Consider the following 23277-nt stretch of genomic DNA (forward strand, 5'->3'; position numbering starts at 1 on the left):
TCAGCAGAGTCCTACAACAGGAGAGTCTTCACATCCTTTTGGGAAAAGTACTATTTAGATATTGCTCAAAAAAATTCCAAGCCTGACAAAAAACCTCTCCTTTGAGACCCTGAGCAGCTGCAAATCACACCTTGCAGATGGGTTCCCATTGGCCTGGGAAGACAACCATACCCTAGTCCCACATGAACAAAGAGCATCTGTGATACCCAGCATTCCCTTTCTACCCCCAGCACTGCCTCAGCTCACATGCTAATCAAACAAAATTAATAGGACAAAACTCATTATCCAATATTTCAGTCACCTCACAATATCCCTTAAAAAAAAACTTGTGGGTGATGACTAAGCAGCAGAGTTACTACAAATATAAAATGTTAATGGATTTCTAGTACCTCAGACCTTCAGATTACCTTTTTGCAAGCACAATCTTAAATCTGTCCTGGTAAGAAGAGCACCTCTTGGCCCCTACATTATAGATAATGCTACATAATTTTTTTTGAAGTGTCAGCTGCCCTGAAGATGAGCCTTAATTTCTTTAGATTCATCTCAGGAGGAAATTAAAATCTTCATTACAAACACTTCAAAAGCTTTTCGATAAAATACTTGGGCATGGCAGGTAACAGCAGACAGTTGTGCAAGCTGTGTGAGTTTGTGCCACAAAACAGCTCTTTGCAGACACAGATGCTCAGGCGAGTCTTACCAAGGCTCAGCAGAGCTGAGCACATGCTTACCATCGTTGACTGCTGATAAATGGCGATGCTTTCCGCAGGGCGTAACTGAATGAAATACGATCATGCAAAATCTGGAAGGGGGTGGGGGGTGCGGTGTCGTTTGGTTGGATGGGGGCTATGTCTGTTTTTTTGTTTGGGTTCTTATTTTAAAAAAAAAAAAAGAAAAAAAGTGCATTTCTTACTTTCTTTTACCTCACTGAAAACCTTTTGTCCTTTCCAGGTAATATCATTGGTTCTGGGATCTTTATTTCGCCAAAAGGAGTTTTGGAGCACACTGGCTCGGTGGGACTCGCTCTCATTATTTGGGTGCTTGGCGGCGGGGTGGCTGCCCTTGGCTCACTATGTTACGCTGAACTGGGAGTCACTATCCCCAAATCGGGAGGGGATTATTCCTACGTCACAGAGATTTTTGGTGGGTTAGCTGGGTAAGTACCCTATATCTATAAAGTAATTTGAAAACACGTTTATATTAAGTATTTTGTGTGGAAAAGACATCTGACAGGGAACATCTGTCAATAAAATGCTTTTGCAAAATCATTCTTTCTGTTCTCATTAGAAATACCAAATCACCCCTACACAGAGTTCCCGGTGCTGCCTTCCAAGGGAAGGCAACGGTCGCTTTCCCTTCCCTCTCTCACTCAATGAAGTCTGCGACAGAAAAGAACGATGCTGTAAATGATGCTGTGCCCAGCTGACACTCCTGTGTGCCAGCCGTGAATGATCAGTACCTTGTACTGAGGAGTTTCATGCACCAGGGAAGCCAGGCTGGAGCTACTTGCCATAAACCAAAGCTGCTTGCAGCGCTGCTTCACTTACTGCAACTGTACAAAATAACAAGTATTGTAAATACTAAGAGGGGGGGAAACTCAGGGAATTATTTCTCTTTGAAAATACCACTAACAGGTTAGCATGGCTAAGGGAGGATGGGACAAGTGAGGTCATCATTTATATTTGACTGTATATTTTTTGTGTGTATTCAACAAGAAAAACTAAACCATCAGCCTGTACTCACAGCTCACTAAAGAAACACTGAAACTTTCTTGGCCAACTTGCTCATTTGTGAGTAAAGAGGCCAAGAGGCCATGCCACATGTTGGCGTTTTATTTGGAAAAATAAGCAACATAACTGCAAGATAGAGAAAGAAAAAGGAAAAAAAGAAAAACATATTCTTTCCCATTTGAGATGGAAAACAATGTCATAACAGCTGGCTGCTGAGTAGGGTAAATCAGCAGAGGTGCAAGGGAGGGCAGGCTGTCACCCCATCCCATGGGCTGTCCCCCTGCTCATGCCTGCCTCAGTTCAGTGCCGCCCAGGCACTGGGCACAGCTGGCATCTGAAAACATGCCAGGTGACAAGGTCGTTTTGTGATGCTGGTCAGACTTAAGCCGTTCTCATGGAAGTCCATGTTTCTTCAGTCAGAGGAATTGCTCCTCTGAACACTGTCCCACTTTGCATAGAAAACTACACTGGTGCTGCAGCACAGACTGAGGTAACAACAACATCAGCTTGGTTACCCAAAATCTCAACTCATCTTCACTGAGGTCTGTTCTCTCATGGGGGGCAGGAGCTGCATGGCAACGCCCCTGCTCCCCTGGGACCCTAGAGCAGGCAGGCAGCAGCTTCCCCATCACCTGTTCCCAGGAATGGGGTCTGCAAGCAAGGACCCTGAAAATGAAAGAGCATAAAACTGCACAAGTGGTCACAAGTGCTGTCCCTGGAATATCGCTGTGAGGGAGGCCAGAAACCACCAGAGTTTCACAAAACTGAAATATTATAACTATGCTTTCTAGGGGAGAGAAAGAAGGTAGTTAGAAATTAGGTACAACTAAACCTGGCTTTACTTGTTCCTCAGCTCACTATGTGCCACGTTCAGAGAATTCTCATGGTACCAGAAAGCACCACACACCCATTCATTGGTCACTACCCAGCATTGCCCTGGGGACAGAGCACTTCTCTCCCTTCCCAAAGCAGGGAGCTCTCTGCTGTGGCAGCAGCTCACTCAGGGTCCAGGCTTGTGATGCACAGGCAGTATCAAAAAGCACAAACTTGTCACCTGAAGGGAAGCAGTGCTTCCATTCTTGCTTTGCAAAGAGACTTTACCTTTTCTCCCAAGAAAACAGTTTCGTAAGTGTGACAAAGGGTCGCCTTAGGCAAGAATCCTCCAGGTAGGTTTTGGTGTAAAAAGGGGCGGGGGGGTCAGTCATATTTTCCAGTAAAGCTGAGCTGGAATTGCACCCTGATGCACCTTGCTGAGCCACCACCTAAAGCCTCCAGCTTTGGGGATACTCACAAGCACCTTCAGTTTTCCACTTTGGGAGTGCCCCTTCACCTCGGCACTTGCGCATAGTGCTCTGAGCTGAGAGGAGCCCTTCAGGAGCCTCCCCTGACAGAAAAAACACTGCTTCTCCAAAAGTCCAGTTTTCTCTTCTGATTTAATCATTCTACAGCAAGGATCAGCATATTCAGCACACAGAGCTTTACTGCATCTGCCAAATGATTTTCCCAGTGGCAAATCCAAATGGTTTGGTCTATTCACGTTATTATAGGAGCACGTGCCATAACCACCCAGACTAAAACATTGCCTCTTCTTCACTTCTGTTGCCTTGTCTCTGCCCCCCAAAATCTTCCCTGTTTATTATGTTTTCCTGCACAGGTATAAGGAACAAAGAAGTACTATTTGATTGTAACAGCCACTGGAGTACTACACGCCCCAGCTACTGTGCCTGGCAGTATTGATAGTTGGTTGAATAAAAAAAATTTTTTAAATCGTAACACTGCTAGGTGTGATGTAAGAAGGTGAATGGAATAAGAGAGAGAGGCAAGACAGGGCCATCTCCTGAGTGGGCAGAAGCTCTGGCTGCAGACCAGCAGCCCTGCCCCGAGTCTGAGTACAGCTGAAGGACAGTGCATGAGATGCTGCTGAAAGCAGCGGTGATGGTAAAACCCAGCTGGAGACAACCCCGCAGAAGGGACGCTTGCTGGCAGCTCCAGCCGGGGAGAAAGAAGAGGTGAGGGAGAGCTTCTGTTGCACTGGGCTCTGGTTTGGTACCACAGAGCAGACTTCCCACTTTAATCTTCATTTAGAAATGGTCTTAGTTTTAAATAACATCTGTGTATGAGCGCACCAACTGCAGGGAATGTGTTGCATCCCGTGCTGCTGGAGCCATCTGAGCACAGCTCGTCCTATATGGGCTTGTATGTCTGTACAGGTCATAACAAAAACATTACCAAAACCAGTAATAGGCTTAATATGTATTCTTGCAGAAGACAATTAATAAATTCAGCTTCGTGAAAAACCCACTAGTGTGTTTCTGATAAAACTTCTGAGTACTTAGCAATGATGTTGCAACTAACACAGGTGCTTTACCAGCAGCTGATGACTGGACATACATCCTTACTAAAAATCAATAGTACTGAAATCAGCAGAGAGCTCTTAGCCAAAGCTTTGATAACTGTCACTCCAAACTGCTAGTAAAACATGCTTCAAATATACTTCTATGCTTCTTAGTTGTTGCTGCAAAAATCTAAAGTTTCCAAAGGCAATAATTCTTTCAGCAATATAGGATAATATTAATAACATCCAAACTAGCTCCAACTTTCTTAAGCCAGGTCCAGCTTAAGATAAGGTGATCTGTACTACAGCATCTATTTCAAAACTGTTTTATTTTGTTAATGACACACAAGTAGGGTACACTCTAATTTTCTAGTTTCACAGGCTGCCTTGACTCCATGATATTTTATATCTAACATGAGACCCTCTTGGGAGTACCGATGCATCCCAAATAAATGTTTGAGAATTGATTTCACCAAGTCCACTAGACTATTATAGACTCAGATCAAACCATGCTGTTCACTTCTTTCCACTGGGGAGGAAACTAGTATGCAAAGATATCTGCAAAAAGTTCAGTTTTGATCCAGGGATGACTGGCACTTTCACATGAATGCCACACACACCTTCCCAAAAGCAACATGTCCCACCACAGGTTGTCACTTATTCCATGTTTCTAAAATGGAGGGGGGGGAAGAGAGGGGAGCAATCTAGTTAGAGACATTACCTAACACACATTGATGGGAAGATAGCCGTTAACTTCATTGGACTTTGGATCCGATTCAACAACAAAAACACCTCAGAGGCCATCCAGCTAGTAGCTATTGACACTCCTTACACACAACCGTGGTTTGCTCAGAATACAGGCAGGGAGGTTACTTTACCAGCCCTTTTGCCATCAGCACATGCAAACGCCAATGCTCAGGAAAACAAACAAACAAAACCCAAGAGAAGCTATATCTTCCTTTTTCTCTACATTCAGCTGTCTTGAGCCTGTTTCTAAAGGTCGGATCACTTCTTAGTCACCAAAGAGAGAAGTTCTTGTAGTGCTGTAAATTAACGAGTAACTCTGAAAATCTATCATTTAGGGTTCAGCTCCTGACACCCCCAGTGCCACAACTCATCCCTCAGGGCAGTAATTCCCCCACTTTTCATTTGAGGAGGTTGGCAAAGTATCTTCAGGTGTGCCACAATGACATCTTCCCACTTCCAGCTGGACTTTGTGCTCCCAGCGCTGGTTACACTTCCTCCACATGATTGCCCAGGGCAGAAAGTGCACCTCCAGCCCTTTGGCTTGCACCTCAATTTGTCAAATTGTGTGCAGTGTGATAGCGAGGACGTCTGAAACTCAGTTATGGCTGCAGGAAATTTCAGCCCTGTGTCACTTAAATTAATTACAGCTGATCTGGAACAGTTGTTCTTTGCTGAGAAAATTGTACTCTTAAGTCTTCCTGCACAACAGATGATAAAAGGCCGTGCTGTAAAAGCAAAAAACTTCTTAGAAGACTCAGAGTGCTGGGTAATCATATTGGGCTTAACTCCTGCCTGCCAGCCACAGCAAACCCCACCTCCCCAAAGAAATGTGACCGGAGAACAGCCATCCCCAGCTGGCGGGGCCTCCCCAACCTGCCCGGAGCCTCTGACAGCACTGCCAGAGCAAGACAAGTGCTCAGCAGTGCCGCCCCAGCCCCAGGATGTTCAGGACATGAACATGATCCGAGTGACGAGCGCGGACATCTTTCTCAGAACCAGGCTTTGGTTAAAACTTGCTGGGAAGAACAAGGTAAAAGTGGGCCTACATCTTAGGCAAGCATCATTTTAATGCCATCACTCATTTGAACTTCCCTTTTGACAGTACAACTTTGCCACCCTCTGCTAAAATTCTGCATTTACTTTCATTTGTGTTATCAGTCCTACGTGTATTTCAGTTCAGCATGAAACAAATTGACTGTCAAAAATCTACTGAATTATTCACATTCCCACTAAACCGTATTCTACCCAATATCAACTGTAATGCACTGTATTACAGCATAGAATCAAGGGCAAATTTTGTTTGAAATACTGTTTTCAGAGTCATTCTCCCCACTGAATGGCTGTAGTTGCAAACAGTTCTTGGCCGACATAAATTGTGTGGGCTAAGATAAATGTGATTGATAGGGAAGAGCTGGTGTCTCTGCCCACCAAACCCCACGGCCCCACAGGTGTGGCTCTACCTGAGCCCTGACAGTGCTGCTAGGCACACACAGCTGGGGCACAGAGAGCTGAACTTGATCTTGCTCAGCACTGCCAGCATCCTAACCCTGTCAGCAAATGATTACTGCAGTCTTTTGAGTCTTCAGTAGGGACCAGCTGTGTCAACCCACCCAGCAAGCAGGGTCTGCAGAGCTACCCCGAACTGGATACACCACCCACAGCACCAAATAGCACAAAGACATTACTGGATGAAACTGCTCTGAACCATGATGAAAGACATTAGAAATTTTAAAAAATTAAAAATAAATCACACAACAAAACCAAGAAAGGAAAAAACCTCTGAGTTTTAAAAACAATAGTGCTATTTGGACAGTAACCAGCACTTACATAATACCAGTTTACCAAATAAACTCTCTGGTAGTTAATAAGAAAAAGGAAGCATCATATTGCCCCACACTTCTCAGAAACAACAAGGCAACATAAAGGATGTGACTGAAAGATACTCACCACTTCAGCCCAAGGAGCACCCAGCAAACAGCACACACTTACTCCCTCCCTCCAGGTAAATGGCAGCAGGAGGGACTCCCCCAGCTGTGACAGATTGAAGGGCTGGCAGCAAGCAGCATGCTGGGAGGGAGCAGCCTTTAAAAGAGCAACCCATGTAATCTAGAAATTATAGTGTTTTATTTGAAAATACCATTTCTAATCCTACTTTGTGCTGGGCATCCCTGCAAGTTACATTTGTGCATGTATATGAATGAATTATTGTGTATATATATGTGTGTGTATACATGGCAAGAGGGATTTCACTTTCTTGCAATGACTACATCTTACTACAGAAATAATAATACTTCAAATATATTAAAATACTAACCAGATCCGCCGCTGCTTCTATAAGCATTTTTTTCCTTTTTCCAGAGTGAGAAACCAAAATATCTCACACATCATATTTGCAAGGGTACCTTCAGCCTCAGCTGAGGCAGACAACCAGCCCGGGGGAACCCCACCCGAGTGACTGCAGGCTACTGCAGCACTAAACTGCCCTTGCCCAGGTCATGGAGCCGACCCAAATGGTGACAGGAAACCCCCTAATAACCAGCAGGGAGCCGGTAGCAGCCCCAAGAGTGCGGCTGGCCCGCAGCTGGGAGCTCTGATGAAATCTTTCCATGTAGGGACTGCTGTCTGCTGCAGAGATGCTTCACTCTGACATACAGAGCTAAATCAAAGCGTGCCCACTGGGCATAATCCTCACTCTTCTGTATGTCCCTAAACTGCGCTGCTTAAAAATGTTTCATTTAATATCCAGATTGCACCAGGATATTCGGAAAAGGTATGAGGAGAGGCACAAGTGGGTAACTATTAGGTGTGAGCGGGATGAGGGCGCTCAGTCTGATGCCTCGGGAGCCATCCTGAAGCACTGCACAGCCGTGCACGCGTTACCTCCCTCCTCCAGCACATTCCCAGCGCTGCTTTCTTGTGCTTTTTCTTGTCTTTTCAGGTTTCTGCTGCTGTGGAGCGCGGTGCTTATCATGTACCCGACCAGTCTGGCTGTCATTGCGCTGACATTCTCAAACTATGTCCTGCAGCCCGTCTTCCCTAACTGTATCCCCCCCTATAATGCCTCCAGGATCCTCTCCATGGTGTGTTTACGTGAGTATTTGCTTCTCGCGCACACATAAAGCTTGCCTCGGTTTTCCATGGGACCATTCGAGGGGTCGTTCCAGCCAGGCTAGGGTCATGGCCACAACCCGAAAGGCAAGCAGAAGGTCCCAGGACAGGCCCTGTGACAGCTGCAGGGTATCCAGTCCCTTCCCGCTTGCCCACAGCAGTCACAGTGCCTGAATCCCCGCGGGTCCTGGGGAGAGGTGCAGCAAGTGAGCTTTGGGATGGGGCGGTGCTGTGCTCCTTGCAGAGCCATGGGCACCTGGCACAGGTGATCCACCAGCACGGGTTACCCACTGACACAGGTTACCCACCACCATCTGAGCCCTCCCTAGTCTTCTTTTACATTCAGAAATGCAAGCGTGTAGGGAGCGCAGCATGCCGACAGCTCTGCATTAATTACTTACAGAGCCAGCAAAGGCAAACCAGAGCTACAGGGCCTGAAGTCAGTCACCATCTCTGTGAGGAGGCAGCGATCCCTGGCACATCGAGCACTTCAGGCACAGTTCCTAGAGCTCAGGGGAGCCCTGACCAGCAGCGCCCGAGGGGGAAGGCTGCTGGCTGCCAGGGATGTCCCCGCAGCCAGGAGTCTCCTCGGGACAGGCAGCACTCCTCCTCACCCTCACTCCCAGCCACACTGGAGCTCCCTACAGGAATGTGTGTCAGTCTGTTTTCCAATGCTTTGACTATGTGTTCTTAAATAAACATAATTTCATTTCACTGAATTCAGTCTTTTGCTCTCCAGTCCTCCTGACCTGGGTGAACAGCTCCAGCGTTCGATGGGCAACACGCATTCAGGATATATTTACAGCAGGAAAACTCTTAGCCCTGGCCCTTATCATTACTGTGGGCTTCATACAGATCTTTAAAGGTACTCTGTGAGACAGCTCTAACACGGGTATGGTACTGTTGATAGATTTGATTTTTCCCACTTGCTGCACTGTTTCCTCCTTACAAACCAGCCCGAAGGAGTGCTGGGTTTAGCCGAGCTGCAAGGCTGTGGAAAGGAAGGCACAACAGAGAAATCAGCTATCTCCCCTTAAACAAGTTCTTTTCAGGCCTGCCTTGTCGGTTTTGATAGAATAAAGGAGGTCAGCTGAGGATGTTTTGAAATAGTTACTGAAATTTATGAGTCTGTTGTATGTTCCTTAAATTGGAAGTGCTCTGGGTGTAAAATGAATAAGCTTGCCCAGGGCACTAGTCCAGTTTCCCACAAAAAGTCACTTATAAGATTAAAAATAAGCAAAAAAATGTCTCACTGATTCACCAACTTAATGGAAAACAGAAAACATAGAAGACTCACAATGTTTTTATCCTGTATATGATGAGTCATATAAAGGAAGATGAAATATGACATTTACAGAGAGCAGAAAATGTTTTTTCTCAGTGGTAATAGTCCCACAATCTTGACAAATCTTCCATCCCCCTAGACAATTTATTTTTCAGCATTTGTACTGAACACCGCCAAACTCTTGTGAAAGAAAACTGCATAAAGCACACGTAGGAATTTACCCCGACAAGGAGCCATCTCTCAGACAGTGCAGGCTGGCAAAAGGTCCCCTGAGAGCAGAGGTGACACGAGTGCTGCAGCACAGACGGCAGGGAGCTGCCGGTGCCTACAGCCCGAGCTGCCCCCCCAGGACACCGCCCCTCAGAAAGCACTGCAAGTGCAATGCCAGCCCATGGGGACAGGAAGAGCTTGAAGTCCCAAATCCAGTAAGGAATAAGAAATAAAAAGTTTACCTATTTTCTGGTGTCTCTGGTAGGTAGGGGTGGCTTAACCTCTTGCTTGCACTCTCTGTGCAGGAAACTACGAAGAGCTGACACCAAGCAAGGCATTCAATTTTTGGATGACTCCATCCGTGGGGCATTTAGCATTAGCTTTTCTTCAAGGGTCATTTGCGTTCAGTGGCTGGAACTTCTTGAACTATGTAACAGAAGAACTGGTTGATCCCCGCAGGCAAGTATCCATTTCCACGTCATCCACATTTTCCTGAAGTGCTGAAACATTGGAGCCGTCTGGTAATATTATCCATTTAATAAGCTGCAGCAATGTCCTTCCAGGTCTATGGGACTGGTCTTTCTAAAGGAGAGGTTTTTTGTTTAGAACAGATAGCAGGCAAGTTAAAGAAACACTGAAATTAAAAATATATTGCACAAGGACATTAACAAGGCTGGCAAACCAGCCTATAGACAAAGCAGCATCTTTTATGGCACTATTCAATCATACAGTGCTTCTATAGCAGCAAATTAACCACTGCTGAAATACCACACAATATCTATAGGGAGAACCACTTCTGTTAGAAAAATGTTGAATTATGCTGGAAGTCACATTGCTTTTTCACCCAAAGGGGATCTCCCACAGACACCTGAAAGAGAATTTTAGAAAGTTGTTGCACGGTAAAGGCAGCTCTCCCTGCCCCACTGTGGCTGCAAGCACCTGTCTGCTGGGGCACCTGACATCAGGTCGCTGCTGGTCCTGGCTATGGGAAGGGGCTTGGAAATTATTTATCACAAGCAGGCTGGAAAAGCTGGAGGGAAAGTGAATTTTACTTTAGTAAAGCAAAGCTCAAATGTTTCAACATTTCTGAGTTGATGAAGTGGAATGACAAATGCCAAGAGCAGCTCTCAGAGCAATAGTTATTTCTGGGCATCCAGTGCACACAGCAATTAAACAAGGAGAAATTTAAGCTATTACACAGCCTAGATGGGAATGAATTAAAGCTGCGGCCTTACAAGCGGCTCTGCACACACATTCACACTAGTCAGCGGCAAAGTGCATGTCCAGTGATCTTGGCAGGAATAAAGTGTGGTAATGTGTTCCCTCAATACAACATCAACATTTTAATGGACTGACACAATTTCAAAGCTGAATAATGCAAAGTTATAACTTAAATAAGGCAAATATGGCCTTAGTTGAGAAAAATGAGTGAATGGCTTTTTTTCCTATTATTTTTACAGCCTCTGAGGGGAAACTAAACTATAAAAAAATACTTGGCTAACAAAAACCACTTCGCATTTTTACTGAATCTGTTCAAAATCACAAAGGTTAAATAAGTTTTTTAAAAACTTTTTCCGAATCTGACACACAAAGAAAAATGCGTTATTGTGTTGTATACAAAATGGTTCAGGTGTCCACCTCTAAGGAGGTCTCTGGATCAGGGGTCAAGTACATCTGTACTACTGTAAGTTGCCACAGTGTTGTATGACCAGACAACCAGACCAGGTTGATGGGATGGGATGGGCCAAGGCAATCACCTGGACAACAGGATCCCGTTCCTTCAGAGCAGATGAAAGTAAAGCAAAACAAGCATTTTATTCCACCACCGGGCTTTTGAGACATGACTATTTCGTTTTTCATCCACACACTGCCTCAGTCCCAAACAACAGCCCAAAGGGAGCACGTGGTACTTTTGCCCCGGGGAGCGCCCCTGCAGACGTGGCATTCCATAGCACCCTTAGCCTTCTCCAGCCGGCAGCGGGTCAAAGAGCTGATGGAAGCGCAGCTCCCCTCCACAGAAACCCAGCTGGGAGACCTCCCCCAGGCTGTACACGGTTGTTGTGGTCTTGCTGTGCATGACTGTAATTTCTTATCTACCCTCCTAATTCTTTTATTAGGAACCTACCTCGTGCCATATTCATATCCATCCCATTGGTGACATTTGTGTATACGTTCACCAACATTGCATATTTCACTGCCATGTCACCCCAAGAGCTCTTGTCCTCCAACGCTGTGGCGGTAGTAAGTAAACCATTCCCTGGATGTCTAAAATACACTTTGATTTCGGTTCTGTGCTTTGCAGTTTATTTCAGTTTCTCTGCCTTCTGTTGCTTTAGACATTTGGTGAAAAGTTACTGGGCTATTTTTCCTGGGTTATGCCAGTCTCAGTGGCCCTATCTACATTTGGAGGAATAAATGGATACCTTTTTACCTCATCAAGGTTAGATGGAGTACAATTTTATGAACGTTATCTAATTTGGGGAGGGGCTGTTTTAACTTCATTTGCTAAAGAAATGCTAGCTAGACATTTTGGATGTTGTAGAGCATGAGGCTGTCGTTGGGCATGTTGGCTACATTCAATTATGAATTACTCTGCTTTGAATCAGCAAACATAATATGAATCGTGGAATCTCTTGCAAAATAATCCTCACGAGCTACTGAAAGTGTTCTGCAGATGTGGAATAACTCACAGTAAGAGCCAAACAGCTTCAGCATGGAACCAAAGTCATTTTACATCAGTAAAGTTCCAGTAGCTATGAGCTAAACTGTGCTTTGCTCAACAAGGAGTTCTACGGCCTGGTGCTGTTCTCAGTTACAGACATTTTCATTCTCATGCTGGAAAAACTCCTTTCAGGCAAGATGCTTTGCATGCACACTGCTGATAGTGAGGAGAGAATCTGTGAAGTCTATTATATTGTAGTCTATAAAGTCTATTTATATTAATTGACCTCTCTGAACTTAATTAAAAAGTTATAAATTTTTTTTTAGGAAATGACTCAAATCTTAAGTACCTTGGGAAATTTATTTATCTCAGCATTTTCATGAGTATAATGAGATGCAACAAATCTGAGTGCATATGTAATAGGTTATGCACTTAAAAGTGAAATCTTAAGGCATGTTAAACCTTATCCAAAATCCTTTTGACACTGAAATTATCTGTGAGGGTTTTTATGCCTTGACTGTGTATGGCTGATCTCCACACAACCTTCCAGTATTCATCCCACCCTGGGCCAGGAGGCAATGCTGGCCAGCAAACAGGGACTGGACAGATTTTGGTCCTTCTCAGAGGCAATTCAGCAACTCTGAGCAGGCCATTTCACAGATGACATTAGCCATTAGCACTGTGTACTGAAGGGTCTTGTTTGAATAACATGCCAGGTTATGCAGGCAGTCTGTAGTCGTCTCCCCAGTCACAGGCCAGCAGCCACAGGGCACAGCTCCCTTCCACAGCAAGACCAACGCGGGCAGTTGAGATTAGAGACATGAAATTGATACTGAATGGTTAGATATTGAAGAGGCTGCTGTACACTAAGTGGATTTAGCATTACTATTCTTATTTCCAGGTTATGTTTCTCCGGTGCCCGAGAAGGCCACTTGCCAAGTTTGCTTGCCATGATCCACGTCAAGTACTGCACACCCATCCCTGCCCTGCTCGTCTGCGTAAGTTTGACTGACCCCGCTCTGTCACCCTGTAATCTGCTTTTAGAAATACTGAATCATGGAGAGGGTAGCTGGGAAAATCTTTGAGAGGCCATTTCACCCCAGAGGAGGACAAGCGAGTCAGACAGGAGTGCTACTGGAGGGTGCTGGCTGAGCATCTCTGACAGACCCAGAGAGGAGCAGCCTTCAGCCTCAGGAATAATCCCTCCTACTCCCAACCACCCTTGACACCTGGAGGGTTTCCCTCATATGTAACAGGAGCTGCAATTTAAGCCGATTACCACTTGTTCTACTCACAGTAGAGATAGAAACTGGCTTTTGAACCAGAGATGCTTCATTTAAGAAAAGATGAGCTCTTTTTACCAATTTTGCCTACTATCCACAAGCACATGGAAGTCCCCATGATCACTGCTAATCCCACTCAGGCAGGGTTGGTTTAGATCCTGCCACCAAAGCCAGAGACATGGTAGGTCCCACGGAGAGGACAAAGTGCTTCTGAAGTTACTTACTCTCAACAAGCAAGATGTTTTGTGAGGGATGATTGGGCAGTGCTCTGAGGACCAGTATTACTTTTTTGTGGGCCAAAAAATTAAGTAGGAACAATGATTACAGCAGCCCTGAATAACACATCTGTTGAATGGAATGTCGAGCAGACAAGAGGTCACCTGCAAAGATCAGAAACCAACGGGCCAAGTGTTGGGAGGGTTTGGGGCTGGTCATGTTTCTGGTGTGCTCCTGCAAGAATAAGATGTCTCTCACTTCTTACATAACATAAATTTCCACAATACTAATGACTTACAGAAGTTACTATTTGAAGGAAAGAACTTCATACACTTTTATCAACAGTGAAGCTAGAATATGTAATGGGTTTTACTATAGCATAGAAGACATTAAAGAGGAAAAGGAATCCTAATGCTGCATGACCCAAGCAAGGGAATTCCCTAAAGGGCATTTGCTTGAAATCCCAGCTGCATCAACTGCTGTCAACTGCAGATTTGCCACTGATATTAAAACAGTGAGGGTTTGATTGGAGATGCACTAGGAAGGTGCACATTTATGTGTCTCCTGGCTCTAACAGCAATTCTGGCACAATACACCCAGACCAAATTTCACCAAATAAGCCTTCTGCACATTCCATTTTTATGACAGAATATATGTCTAGCTGAGGCTTTATGGCATTCCCAGGGCTTAGTACCCCATCACAAATATCTCATGTTGTCCATGCAGGGTTTTGGTGTAAACTGCCCACAGCCTGCCTTCCCCAGTCAGCCAGAGAGCACTGGCCCCACCATGGGCTCCCACTAGGCAGCTGCGCTCTGCTGGTGCCCATGAAGCAGAACTCCTTTGTCTGTAAAAATACATCAGCTGAAATAACATGCTGAGTTTCAGAGGTTGTTTTGCTGTGAAACAGCCCCAACACAAGCGGGCTGCCTGAGCCAAGCTGTCCGACCTGCCCATCAGGCGGATGCCAGCCCCCTGCTCTGCTCAAACCATTCCCTTGAATCACTGCAAATCACAGAACCAACACTGCATATCAGTTCATAATTTGAAGGTGTTTTCATGCAGCTTGGAGTATATCAAATGCTGCTAGGAAATAGTAATTTCTTAACAAATAGAAATATAAAAATAATACAGTGTAGGCAGGTACAATAGCAAACTGGGTCAGACTTCAGGCAAACCTAATTAGTACATCAGGTTGCTTTTTCTCTTCCAGTGAATCACACCTAGCACTTTGCATGGAGAAAGGTTTCTTTGTACATGAAGAAAGGCCTTTTTAACGTCACCACCGAGACCCGTATTTTAACTAATCCTTTCAAAAATCAAGGGGCCAAGCTAACTGTAAAATAAACAGACTGGGGTTTTTTTTGCAAGACCCTGGGGAGCGGCTGGCTCTCCCTTCTGCCTTGCAACTTGTGGCCAGGCGATCGGGGGGAGCAGCACGCCCCTCTGCAGCTTCGTACCACTCGGGGATCACGCCCACGCTGTGAGCAGATCTGACACATCAGTGTCACCTACGCACGAAATCTCATTGCTCCAAGCAGCGTCGCTGAAAAACCCGTTAGTGGCAGGAGAGTGTCCTATGTGTGTACGACACTGTGTGTCTGTCAGAGCAAAGCAGGGAATGCTGATATAAAACACTATTCTATTTTAAATCCATTTTGTGGTGAGACTGCTCAAGGTGTTGAAATCTCCCTGACAAGCCTGTGAGGCTTTGAACAGGGGAACGAAGGGATCAGAGGGTTATTTGATTGTGGTGGTGCTTAATTCCTGGTGCCGGCGGTGCAGAAGCCCTCCCTCCGGAAAGGACTTTGCTATTCAAAGAGCTAATTAAGAAAAAGGGACATAAGCAAAAAGAGAGCATGGAGTAACACAGACCAAAATCCTGAGCACTCTGGAGGGGTTTGGATATTTAATTTCCCTCAGCCTCTGGCCACCAGCAGACAACGTTCACAAGACTGGTACACGGTGCAGGCAGGGGCTCAGATCCTGGGGTACCCACATGCAGGGGTGTGGAGCCTGAGAAACAACCCCTGCCCCCCGAGCCAGCTCTCCTGGCTTTACAGAGTTATGCAAAAATACAATACAAACAAGCAAGCTTAGACGTGGAAATTTCCACCATCTATCTGCCAGTTTCCAAACACACGTAATGCTCAAAAGATTAATGATGCTGGTCATCTGCAGCATGAGCCGTGGGCCGGTGGGGGCAAAGGGCAAAGCTTTTATTCTCAGTAATATACAGGGCACCTGCAGCAACGTAGTGCTCTGGCCACACTGTGTTAGTCTGCAAGAAATCCTGTCATTATAAGTCCTCACCATAGGTTCAATAGCTTTTAAAACACACAACAGAAATGGGTGGAGTGGGGCACTGGAGAGCTGTGCCGTTCCTCCCAGCCCGGCCACGGGCAGCAGAGCCACCTCTGCCAGCACCCTGGGGTATTTATAAACAGACCTGCTGCTCTCTGGCTTCAGCATGCCCCTAATAACCCTAAATCCCCACTCAGCCCCAGCAGCCCAGCTCAGGGCTAACGCAGTGAACCGCAGGAGGCAGGAGGTGCCCAGAGGGGGCCACCAACAAAAGTTTAACTGCTTTAATGGGTTTTTTGCTTGGTTTTGTTGGGTTTAAGCTACCTTTTCTAGTAATGACTCAAGTAAGGCTATGCTTCTCTCTCTGCAGTGTTTGGCCACTCTTATCATCATGCTTGTTGGAGACACATACACGCTAATCAACTACGTGTCATTCATTAACTACCTCTGCTATGGAGTGACAATTATAGGTCTGATTGTGTTACGCTGGAAGAAACCCAAAATCTTCAGACCCATCAAGGTGACAATGTTAAAGCTAAATCTCTTGGTTACAATAGTGATGCAAAGGATGGGATGGGCACAGTAAGCCCCCCATTTTCCCATTTTGAAGAATGGTTTATTTTTTGATGTAGTGCTAATGTTTCAAGGTCCCAAACCACGTCCCAAAGTGCCCTTAGTGTAAAAATGGGATGCACAGACAGACCCCTTGTGAGTTTGCTGGGATGGGCAGAGAGGACAACAATGGCAGAAGGCAGGGGGGGCATTACCCACGGTGGGGGTTGTGAAGCTGCAGAACTGCCTGCAGGCCCCTGCAGTCCCCTGGCACCAGCCAGCTGCTGCTGTTGCTCTGCACAGTCGTGCTCTGCTCTGCTCTCTCCTGGTAGGTGAACCTCCTCATCCCCATCACTTACCTGGCGTTTTGGGCATTTCTGCTGATCTTCAGCTTATACTCCGAGCCAGTCGTCTGTGGAGTTGGACTCATTATCATTTTAACTGGAGTGCCAGTGTTTTTCCTTGGAGTCTACTGGAGAAATAAACCAAAGTGTGTAAATAGGCTAATAGGTAAGCCAACGCCGCGGTGCCTCCCCGCACACCTAGGGCTGCTGGTTGTGCTTGGGTCTGGGAGGATCTCTCTGATCTTGATACATCAGCACTAAAGCAACCAGGGAACTGCCTGTGTGAGCCTGGCCACCACTCTTGGTCACAAGCGGCCCCTGGGCACAAAGTGGTCAGAGAGCACTTGCCTTTGGGCAGCTGCTCTGCTCATTCCTGGGCACGTTTGCCAACGTTCATGCCCCTGTGCAACTTCCCATCCACTCAGCTTGCCCACAGCAGCCTGTCCCAGGGCAGATACACGGGAGTGTAACTTTAAGCACATGAAGGCTAAATGAGCTATCACAAAAGGAATTAAAAATGGCCAAGAGCTTTGCCTCCCCCTTGCCCTGCTTCCCTCCCACTGTGCCACCAGCACATCCTGCTGCACAAGCCCCACACAGCATGAGGAACTATTTCGCGCTCAAAAGAAAGCTTTACGTGATCACTCACATAAAATTAAAATTGCACGCAAGTCTTTATGTTTGGGCTGGTTTGCCCCGAGGCGAGGACTTTCAGATGCGCTCACTGAGCGCTTTGCTCTGGCTGGAGGGTTCCAGGGCGGCGGCCCCCGCCAGCAGCTCCCCCGCACCGGTGGTCCCCCAGCGGCGCAGGGCCGGGGTCTGGCACCCTGCCGCCTGCATCCGCGGGGACGGCTCGGGGCGGGCGCTCCTGAAGCTGCCCCACCGCCCCTGCTTCGCGGACACCGTTTTGCGGCTGAGCTGGAGACGAGAAGGGCGGCAGGGGCTGTGCAGCAGGGCGGCCCGGCTGTGAAGATGCACGTCGGGTCACACGCTGCATCGCCCCAGCATCGCGCCGCTGTTGGGAAGAGCTCGAGCATTCCCATTAACCGCCCGCACGGTTGGTCTTCACAGAGTCCGTGACGTGCTGGGGACAGAAGCTGTGTTTTGTGGTCTACCCCCAGGGGGGAGCTGCCGAGGAGGAGCAGGCACCCTCGGCCCGCTCTCGACGACTGGCGAGCGAGACCACCGCGAGGAAATGACAACGTGGCCTGCGAGGCTGAAGTGGCTTCTTGTTTACATGTTGATTTTTGCAAAAAAGTCTTTCTGGAAAAAAGAATGTTTTCAGAGCTCCAACAGTGAAGCCCCTAAAATGAGCTACGCCCTTTGTGTCATCTGTAGCTTTTAGTTTTTCCCTAAAAAAAAAGAAACGAGAGGAAAAAAAAAAAAAAAGAAAATAAAATATAAAATAAGGTGCTGGTTGGGTTTTTTTTTGTGGCAGCATAATAATTGCTCATCAGGGGAAAGCAGCACAGATACAGCTCCGGAATACTGATTTTAGCAGCTGTGAGGGTCCGCCAGAGTTGTACAAATTTGGGCATTTCAAAAGTAGGGCAGTTCCTGATGCAAAGTCAACGTGGAGAAATTAAGAGAAAACGAGGAGACCTTGGGACACCCATGTCAGCAAGAAAATTTCTATTGCTGTCCCTGGGTGGGATGAACCCCCACCCAACACGAGGTGTCAGTTACAATCCAAAAGATCGTCCCTCCACGTACCGGCAAGGGCACAGCGCGCCCGCCCGAGCAGCCAAGCCCCAGCGCGCCAGGGCCGGGTCATCCCTGAACATGAACCTGCCTGGGCCAACCGCAGAGTAAAAGGGACAAAACTGACAGTCTACTGACTGTTCAGGCACCATTTGGCGACACAAAAAAAGAAATATACAGAAGTAGTGTTAAAAATCTCAAATATCTCAATTTTGAAGCATTTTTGCAAAGGCAGAGCTGGGTTCCCGCACCCCTGATGGGATCCTGGAGCTCATTGCACCACCCGGGAACTCCTGCACGAAGCTCAGCATGAGCCAGGTGCTGGCAGGGGAGGACGAGGATGTGGAGGGGGTTGTAGTGGGCTCAGCGGTGGGAACTCGGGGGGAAACGTGGCAACAAAGCCCAACATTCCTCCTTTTTATTGAAGCATCAAGTGATGTCACATTGCTTCAAAGACAAATTCGTCATTTCCACTATGCTCAGCCAAGTTACAAGCCTAAGTCATTCTCACATCAGATGCTCTTTAGAAGGTGTTTTGCATATTTTATTTGTGGCAAACATTAGGAAAAAATATCTAGTTCGTGTATTTAATATATAGAGGTTTGTTGCTGTAGCAATATGGCCACTTTCACACCAAAGAATCTTTTGAAAATGCAAAATACAAAACCAGCTCTGAGCAGTATTTTGAATCACTACTATTCTTTTGCAACTTTTGAAAACAAAAACTATCACGTTCAGTAGCCTTGGTAACAGCCACGTGAATTTAATTTTAAAAGTATCTTTCTATGTGTTACAGGCCCTGGTATAAAAATTAAGATTCATTAATCTCTTAGTGTATCAAGTACCACACTCTACAAAATTTAAGAACAGACTCAAAATATGGAGTGAGCTCAAGGCACTTATCTTTCCAACACAATGCATTATTCAGAAGTATTTTTATTTTTAAATATCTATCCATCTCTCTCCAGACTTTCAGATCAGATGGTAGACGCTAGAAAGAAACACAACTTACACTATTCCCTGCTAATCATAAAATATATATTTGGATAAAGAAAAAGGGGTGGGTTTGTGTGTACATATGCACACTTGTAAAGAGATTCCACATTTTAAATAATGTTATGAATATATAAAGTTTGCTAACGAAATTCATATATATTCAGCTTGCTTTTTTTCCTTTTTAATTCACAGTACACCTCTCCTATTTATATTGGCTAAGCAGTACTCAAGAGCTTAATTCGTGTCAGAGGCTCTCATGGCTAAATCTCATTTTCCATAGTTTAAAATCCACTTTCTGTGGTATAATTTCCAACACATTAATTATTTTCAATAACTTTATTATCTAGTGGGTAAATTAAAAGTATTCTAGCACCAGCAATAATGATTGCTTTCAGAACTGCTAAGTTTTGGTGTGGTTTTATTTTTGTTTGTTTAAATAATTAAGGTATGGAAATCAGCCAGCACAGAAACTTTGCAGCTCTTGAGAAAACAAGTCAGCATGGTAATTAGAAAGGTGGTAGTAACAATAATAATAATAACAACAATAACAATAATAATGTGCTGTAACTGTTACCAAGGCTTTCTTTGGCTCTTGTTTAAGGAAATCAAAAGCAAAATTAAAGGACCAATTGCCTCATAGTTAACTGGGTTTGGCTCAAATGGTTCCTGATTATACTGCCATGCTTTAAAACAATCAGCATTTGGCCTTATATCAGAAGGCTGAATTTAGAACAGGATAGTTTAGTAGAGCTCATCTTCAAATAACATACCAGTCCCCAAAAGGTGTTCCACAATGTCTCGTTCCACTTTTAGGAACAGCTTTATCTGCGCTCCCAACATCACATATTTTTAAGACTTTGCAAAAGTTATACCCTAATGTGTACAATTTCTAACCACAGAAATCAAGGGACAGAACTAGAAAGAAATTCATATGCTAAACAAAATTTAGCAACATGCACAACCCTAAGTGTGATTTTTCCAAAAGATGAAGCAACAGGCCCAAAGGAGACATAATTGTGAGCATTTTAAAGCCCACTGAAAAAAAGAAAATCTCAGACAGCTGACACTACAAGCATTGTGATACTTGATACAGAAAAGCAAGTTGTTTCCAAAAGAGTTTGAACAAAGCTTTAAAGGCAATGCAATACTATATAATACTATGTTATATGCTATTATAGTTATGTAGGATAAAATATTAGAGGCTGTAATGCAAGAAAGTTACTCTTTTAGCATTGGCATTCAGCGAATTTCAGAGGGAAAACAAGATAATACAAGTATTAACAAGAGTATCACCTGTAAGTCAGTTTTACAGCCTGCAAAGTCAATAAAAGATGTAATGAATTATTCTTATCTGCATTATCACACTATCAAGAAAAGCAGCAACAGATCACTATGTCACTGTGCTACACACTCTGCAAAACAGGGACGGGAAGAGAGTTCCTCTCACAAATAAGACGATGTTCAATAGGAAGTGGGAGCTGGGCAGGCACCTGTGGGAAGCACAGGGAGAACAAGGCAGAGTTGCTGCAGCTAGTTGGACCACTCTCAAGTGTTTTCATCAACTTAATAAAGGAATTGGTTGTTTTCAGTTCACGTTGGTACATAAACCAGAAGAGTTTGATCTCAGCAGGGCCAAGGTAAGAGACTCGTATGAGGTCTGAGCTCTCATCCAACTCAGAAAGGATTGATGAGTCACTGTGTATTTAGCAATACATCTGAGTTGGAAGCATCTTTACGAAAAAATGTATCTAAAAATATGCAGACAAGATTTCATTAGCGATGCTCAATAATTTCTGAAAACACAACCCTGCCTCTGCTTTTGACCATGAGACTAGAGCTGGTGGCTCCAGAAGAGCATCACCGTCGCATGGTGAGGAGCTGTGGTGGGTTGGGAAGCCCAGGACAAAGCCTGCACCCATTTCCTTCCTGTGAACAAGCTAATGCTGTGAAAGCAAACACGCCTCTCCACGCCAAAGAGCTGAAGCTAAATAAAATGACTCATCTTTGAGAGGAAAACAAACAAACAATCCCCAGCAAACATGCTGGCCCACGCTTAGTTTTCAGAGACCTTCGTCAAGGTATTTCTCATTTTTCACTTACTTGTGAATTCTTGAAACCTCAAAACCAAAACCCATTTGCTTTCCAGCCCCTTCGTACCAAGCACCGAATGACAAGAAATTAGCAATTATTCAGCTGCTGGGGAGTTTTAAGAGACATATTGAAGTGCATGTCATAATTTTCTAAAGCTTTAGAGCTCAGACAGGTGTGCCCCGTCTTGGAAGGATGCACCCGCCCGGGTCACCACCTCTGTTCCCAGAGGAGAATATAAGAAAAGCCTCTTTGTTTAAACCTCCCCTCCTTGTTCCTTGACACTTTTCACTGGTGCTTTAACTTCAGCAAGAAACTTCTGCACTTGGACATACAAAAAAGGAAAATCCAAGGAAAAGGATTAGAAAGTGGCCTAGAGATGCTAAGAGGCCAAAAATAAATTTGTCTTAAAAGTCCTAAAGAGATAGCAATAGAAGGGAGGAAGACCTAGAAGCATCATAAGGCATGAAACAAAGAATGAAGAGGGAATAAAACATAAACCTCCACCACTCACATCACTCTGGGTCACCATTTCATCCCTCTAGCCAAGAACACAAGAGCCAAAATCTGAGAAAGGAAGGATGGCTTCTTGAACAGTTTGCTAGGGTAACGGACTGACAAGAGAGAAGTTTTGTTACCTGTGAGTAGAGGTCACAGGCACACAGCCATTTGTACTGGACTTTAAATCCTAACACCTGCCTGCAAGATTAAAAATCAGTTGCCTACAAAGACCAAAAATCTTAAGTAAGTAAAAGCAGTTCTCCCTCTCAGAGAAAGGTCTTGATTAAAAAAATACATCATTACCTCAAAGCTTTTCAAGTTAGCTCCTTGGTTTGTCATATCTATTGCACTGGGGAGGCCGTCTACAAACTCTGCTGCAAGTGCACAGGTATCATTTATGGCTCCATTTCCATTTTATGGGCTATATTCATTTCGGCCTCACTTACACCAGGGTATGGTTTGTACCATCACTGCTTGTGCCATTATCATCACAGCTGAATCGGCACTTCATGATGAAGCAAAGCAACACTCTTTCTACTAGGTTAGGAGGTATCATCCCTCTGCATCAAGCTGTGTCCTCTCGTCCTTCATGGCTATGGACAAATCTGCATGACCAAAGTCTGTCCGGTTCTCTTCAATACACACAAAGATTTCCAAGTCTGTAGAGTAAATCTCTGTCAACACAAAATAATTCAGGCTCCACCTTCTACTGAAAAACAGCAGGATAGAGCCAGCAGTACCCTCCAAAGCACAGTGGGAAGGGGAAGCATCACCAAAGCAAGCATTTCCCTCAGAGATGGGAATGAGAGGCTGTACTTCAGGAAATTATTTTTTCTTTAACCACCTAAAGAGCCACACACTTCAGGGCCTCTTCTTGTTATTTGGAGCATATACATACATGCATTTTAAAGGCAGCTGGATACAATTGCTAGTGGAAGATTTCACAGGTACTCCCTAAAAATGCACCTCCACAGCTTCAGCTACCAGAAAAAGCAGCTAATAAAAAAAAACAAAAAACAAACAAAAAAACCCCAACCAAACCAAACTCCAACCAACACCACCCAAACAGAAAACCAAACCAAAAAACCCCCATTGTTCACATCAACAGTAAGCCACAGGTTGGCATATACAGAGTCCAAGCCAAGCAAAGCCTGTGGGAGTACAATTTATGCACCCTCGATCTTTGGTGTTTAGAGTGACAGTCAGAAACCCACAGTC

At 45.1% G+C, this 23277-nt stretch overlaps 1 protein-coding gene and 1 long non-coding RNA gene across 4 annotated transcripts in view; one reads left to right on the plus strand and one right to left on the minus strand.

Annotated features, from left to right (window-relative positions):
- Positions 1 to 9760, minus strand: part of LOC113484427 — a 37493-nt gene extending 27733 nt beyond the window's left edge. For both annotated transcript variants that reach the window (XR_003399218.1, XR_003399217.1), the window contains exon 1: positions 9655 to 9760. This is a non-coding gene — a long non-coding RNA (uncharacterized LOC113484427). The remainder of the gene's footprint in view (positions 1 to 9654) is intronic.
- SLC7A10 (solute carrier family 7 member 10) lies at positions 954 to 18136 on the plus strand. Of its 2 annotated transcripts, XM_026856809.1 has the most exons (10): positions 954 to 1153; positions 7748 to 7899; positions 8657 to 8782; positions 9718 to 9871; positions 11530 to 11653; positions 11749 to 11852; positions 12976 to 13072; positions 16248 to 16397; positions 16762 to 16939; positions 17845 to 18130. In XM_026856809.1, the coding sequence occupies exons 2-10, from the start codon at positions 7779 to 7781 to the stop codon at positions 17970 to 17972; spliced, it is 1182 nt and encodes a 393-aa protein (XP_026712610.1). In that variant the 5' UTR covers positions 954 to 1153; positions 7748 to 7778; the 3' UTR covers positions 17973 to 18130. The 2 variants fall into 2 exon arrangements, with proteins under 2 accessions (XP_026712610.1, XP_026712611.1); XM_026856810.1 differs by lacking the exon at positions 954 to 1153 and having other exon boundaries at positions 7797 to 7889; positions 17895 to 18136.
- Positions 18137 to 23277: the final 5141 nt, after the last annotated feature.

The sequence above is a fragment of the Athene cunicularia genome, assembly GCF_003259725.1.
Source record: "Athene cunicularia isolate RWA chromosome 11 unlocalized genomic scaffold, athCun1 chr11_part1, whole genome shotgun sequence".
Classification (NCBI taxonomy): domain Eukaryota; kingdom Metazoa; phylum Chordata; class Aves; order Strigiformes; family Strigidae; genus Athene; species Athene cunicularia.

Excerpts from the sequence above, each read along its gene's own strand:
- SLC7A10 (XM_026856809.1), top strand. The coding sequence starts at position 7,779 with ATGTACCCGACCAGTCTGGCTGTCATTGCGCTGACATTCTCAAACTAT. Across the intron at positions 7,900-8,656 it reads CCTCTCCATGGTGTGTTTAC|TCCTCCTGACCTGGGTGAAC; the intron begins GTGAGTATTTGC and ends TTTGCTCTCCAG. Across the intron at positions 16,940-17,844 it reads GTGTGTAAATAGGCTAATAG|AGTCCGTGACGTGCTGGGGA; the intron begins GTAAGCCAACGC and ends TGGTCTTCACAG.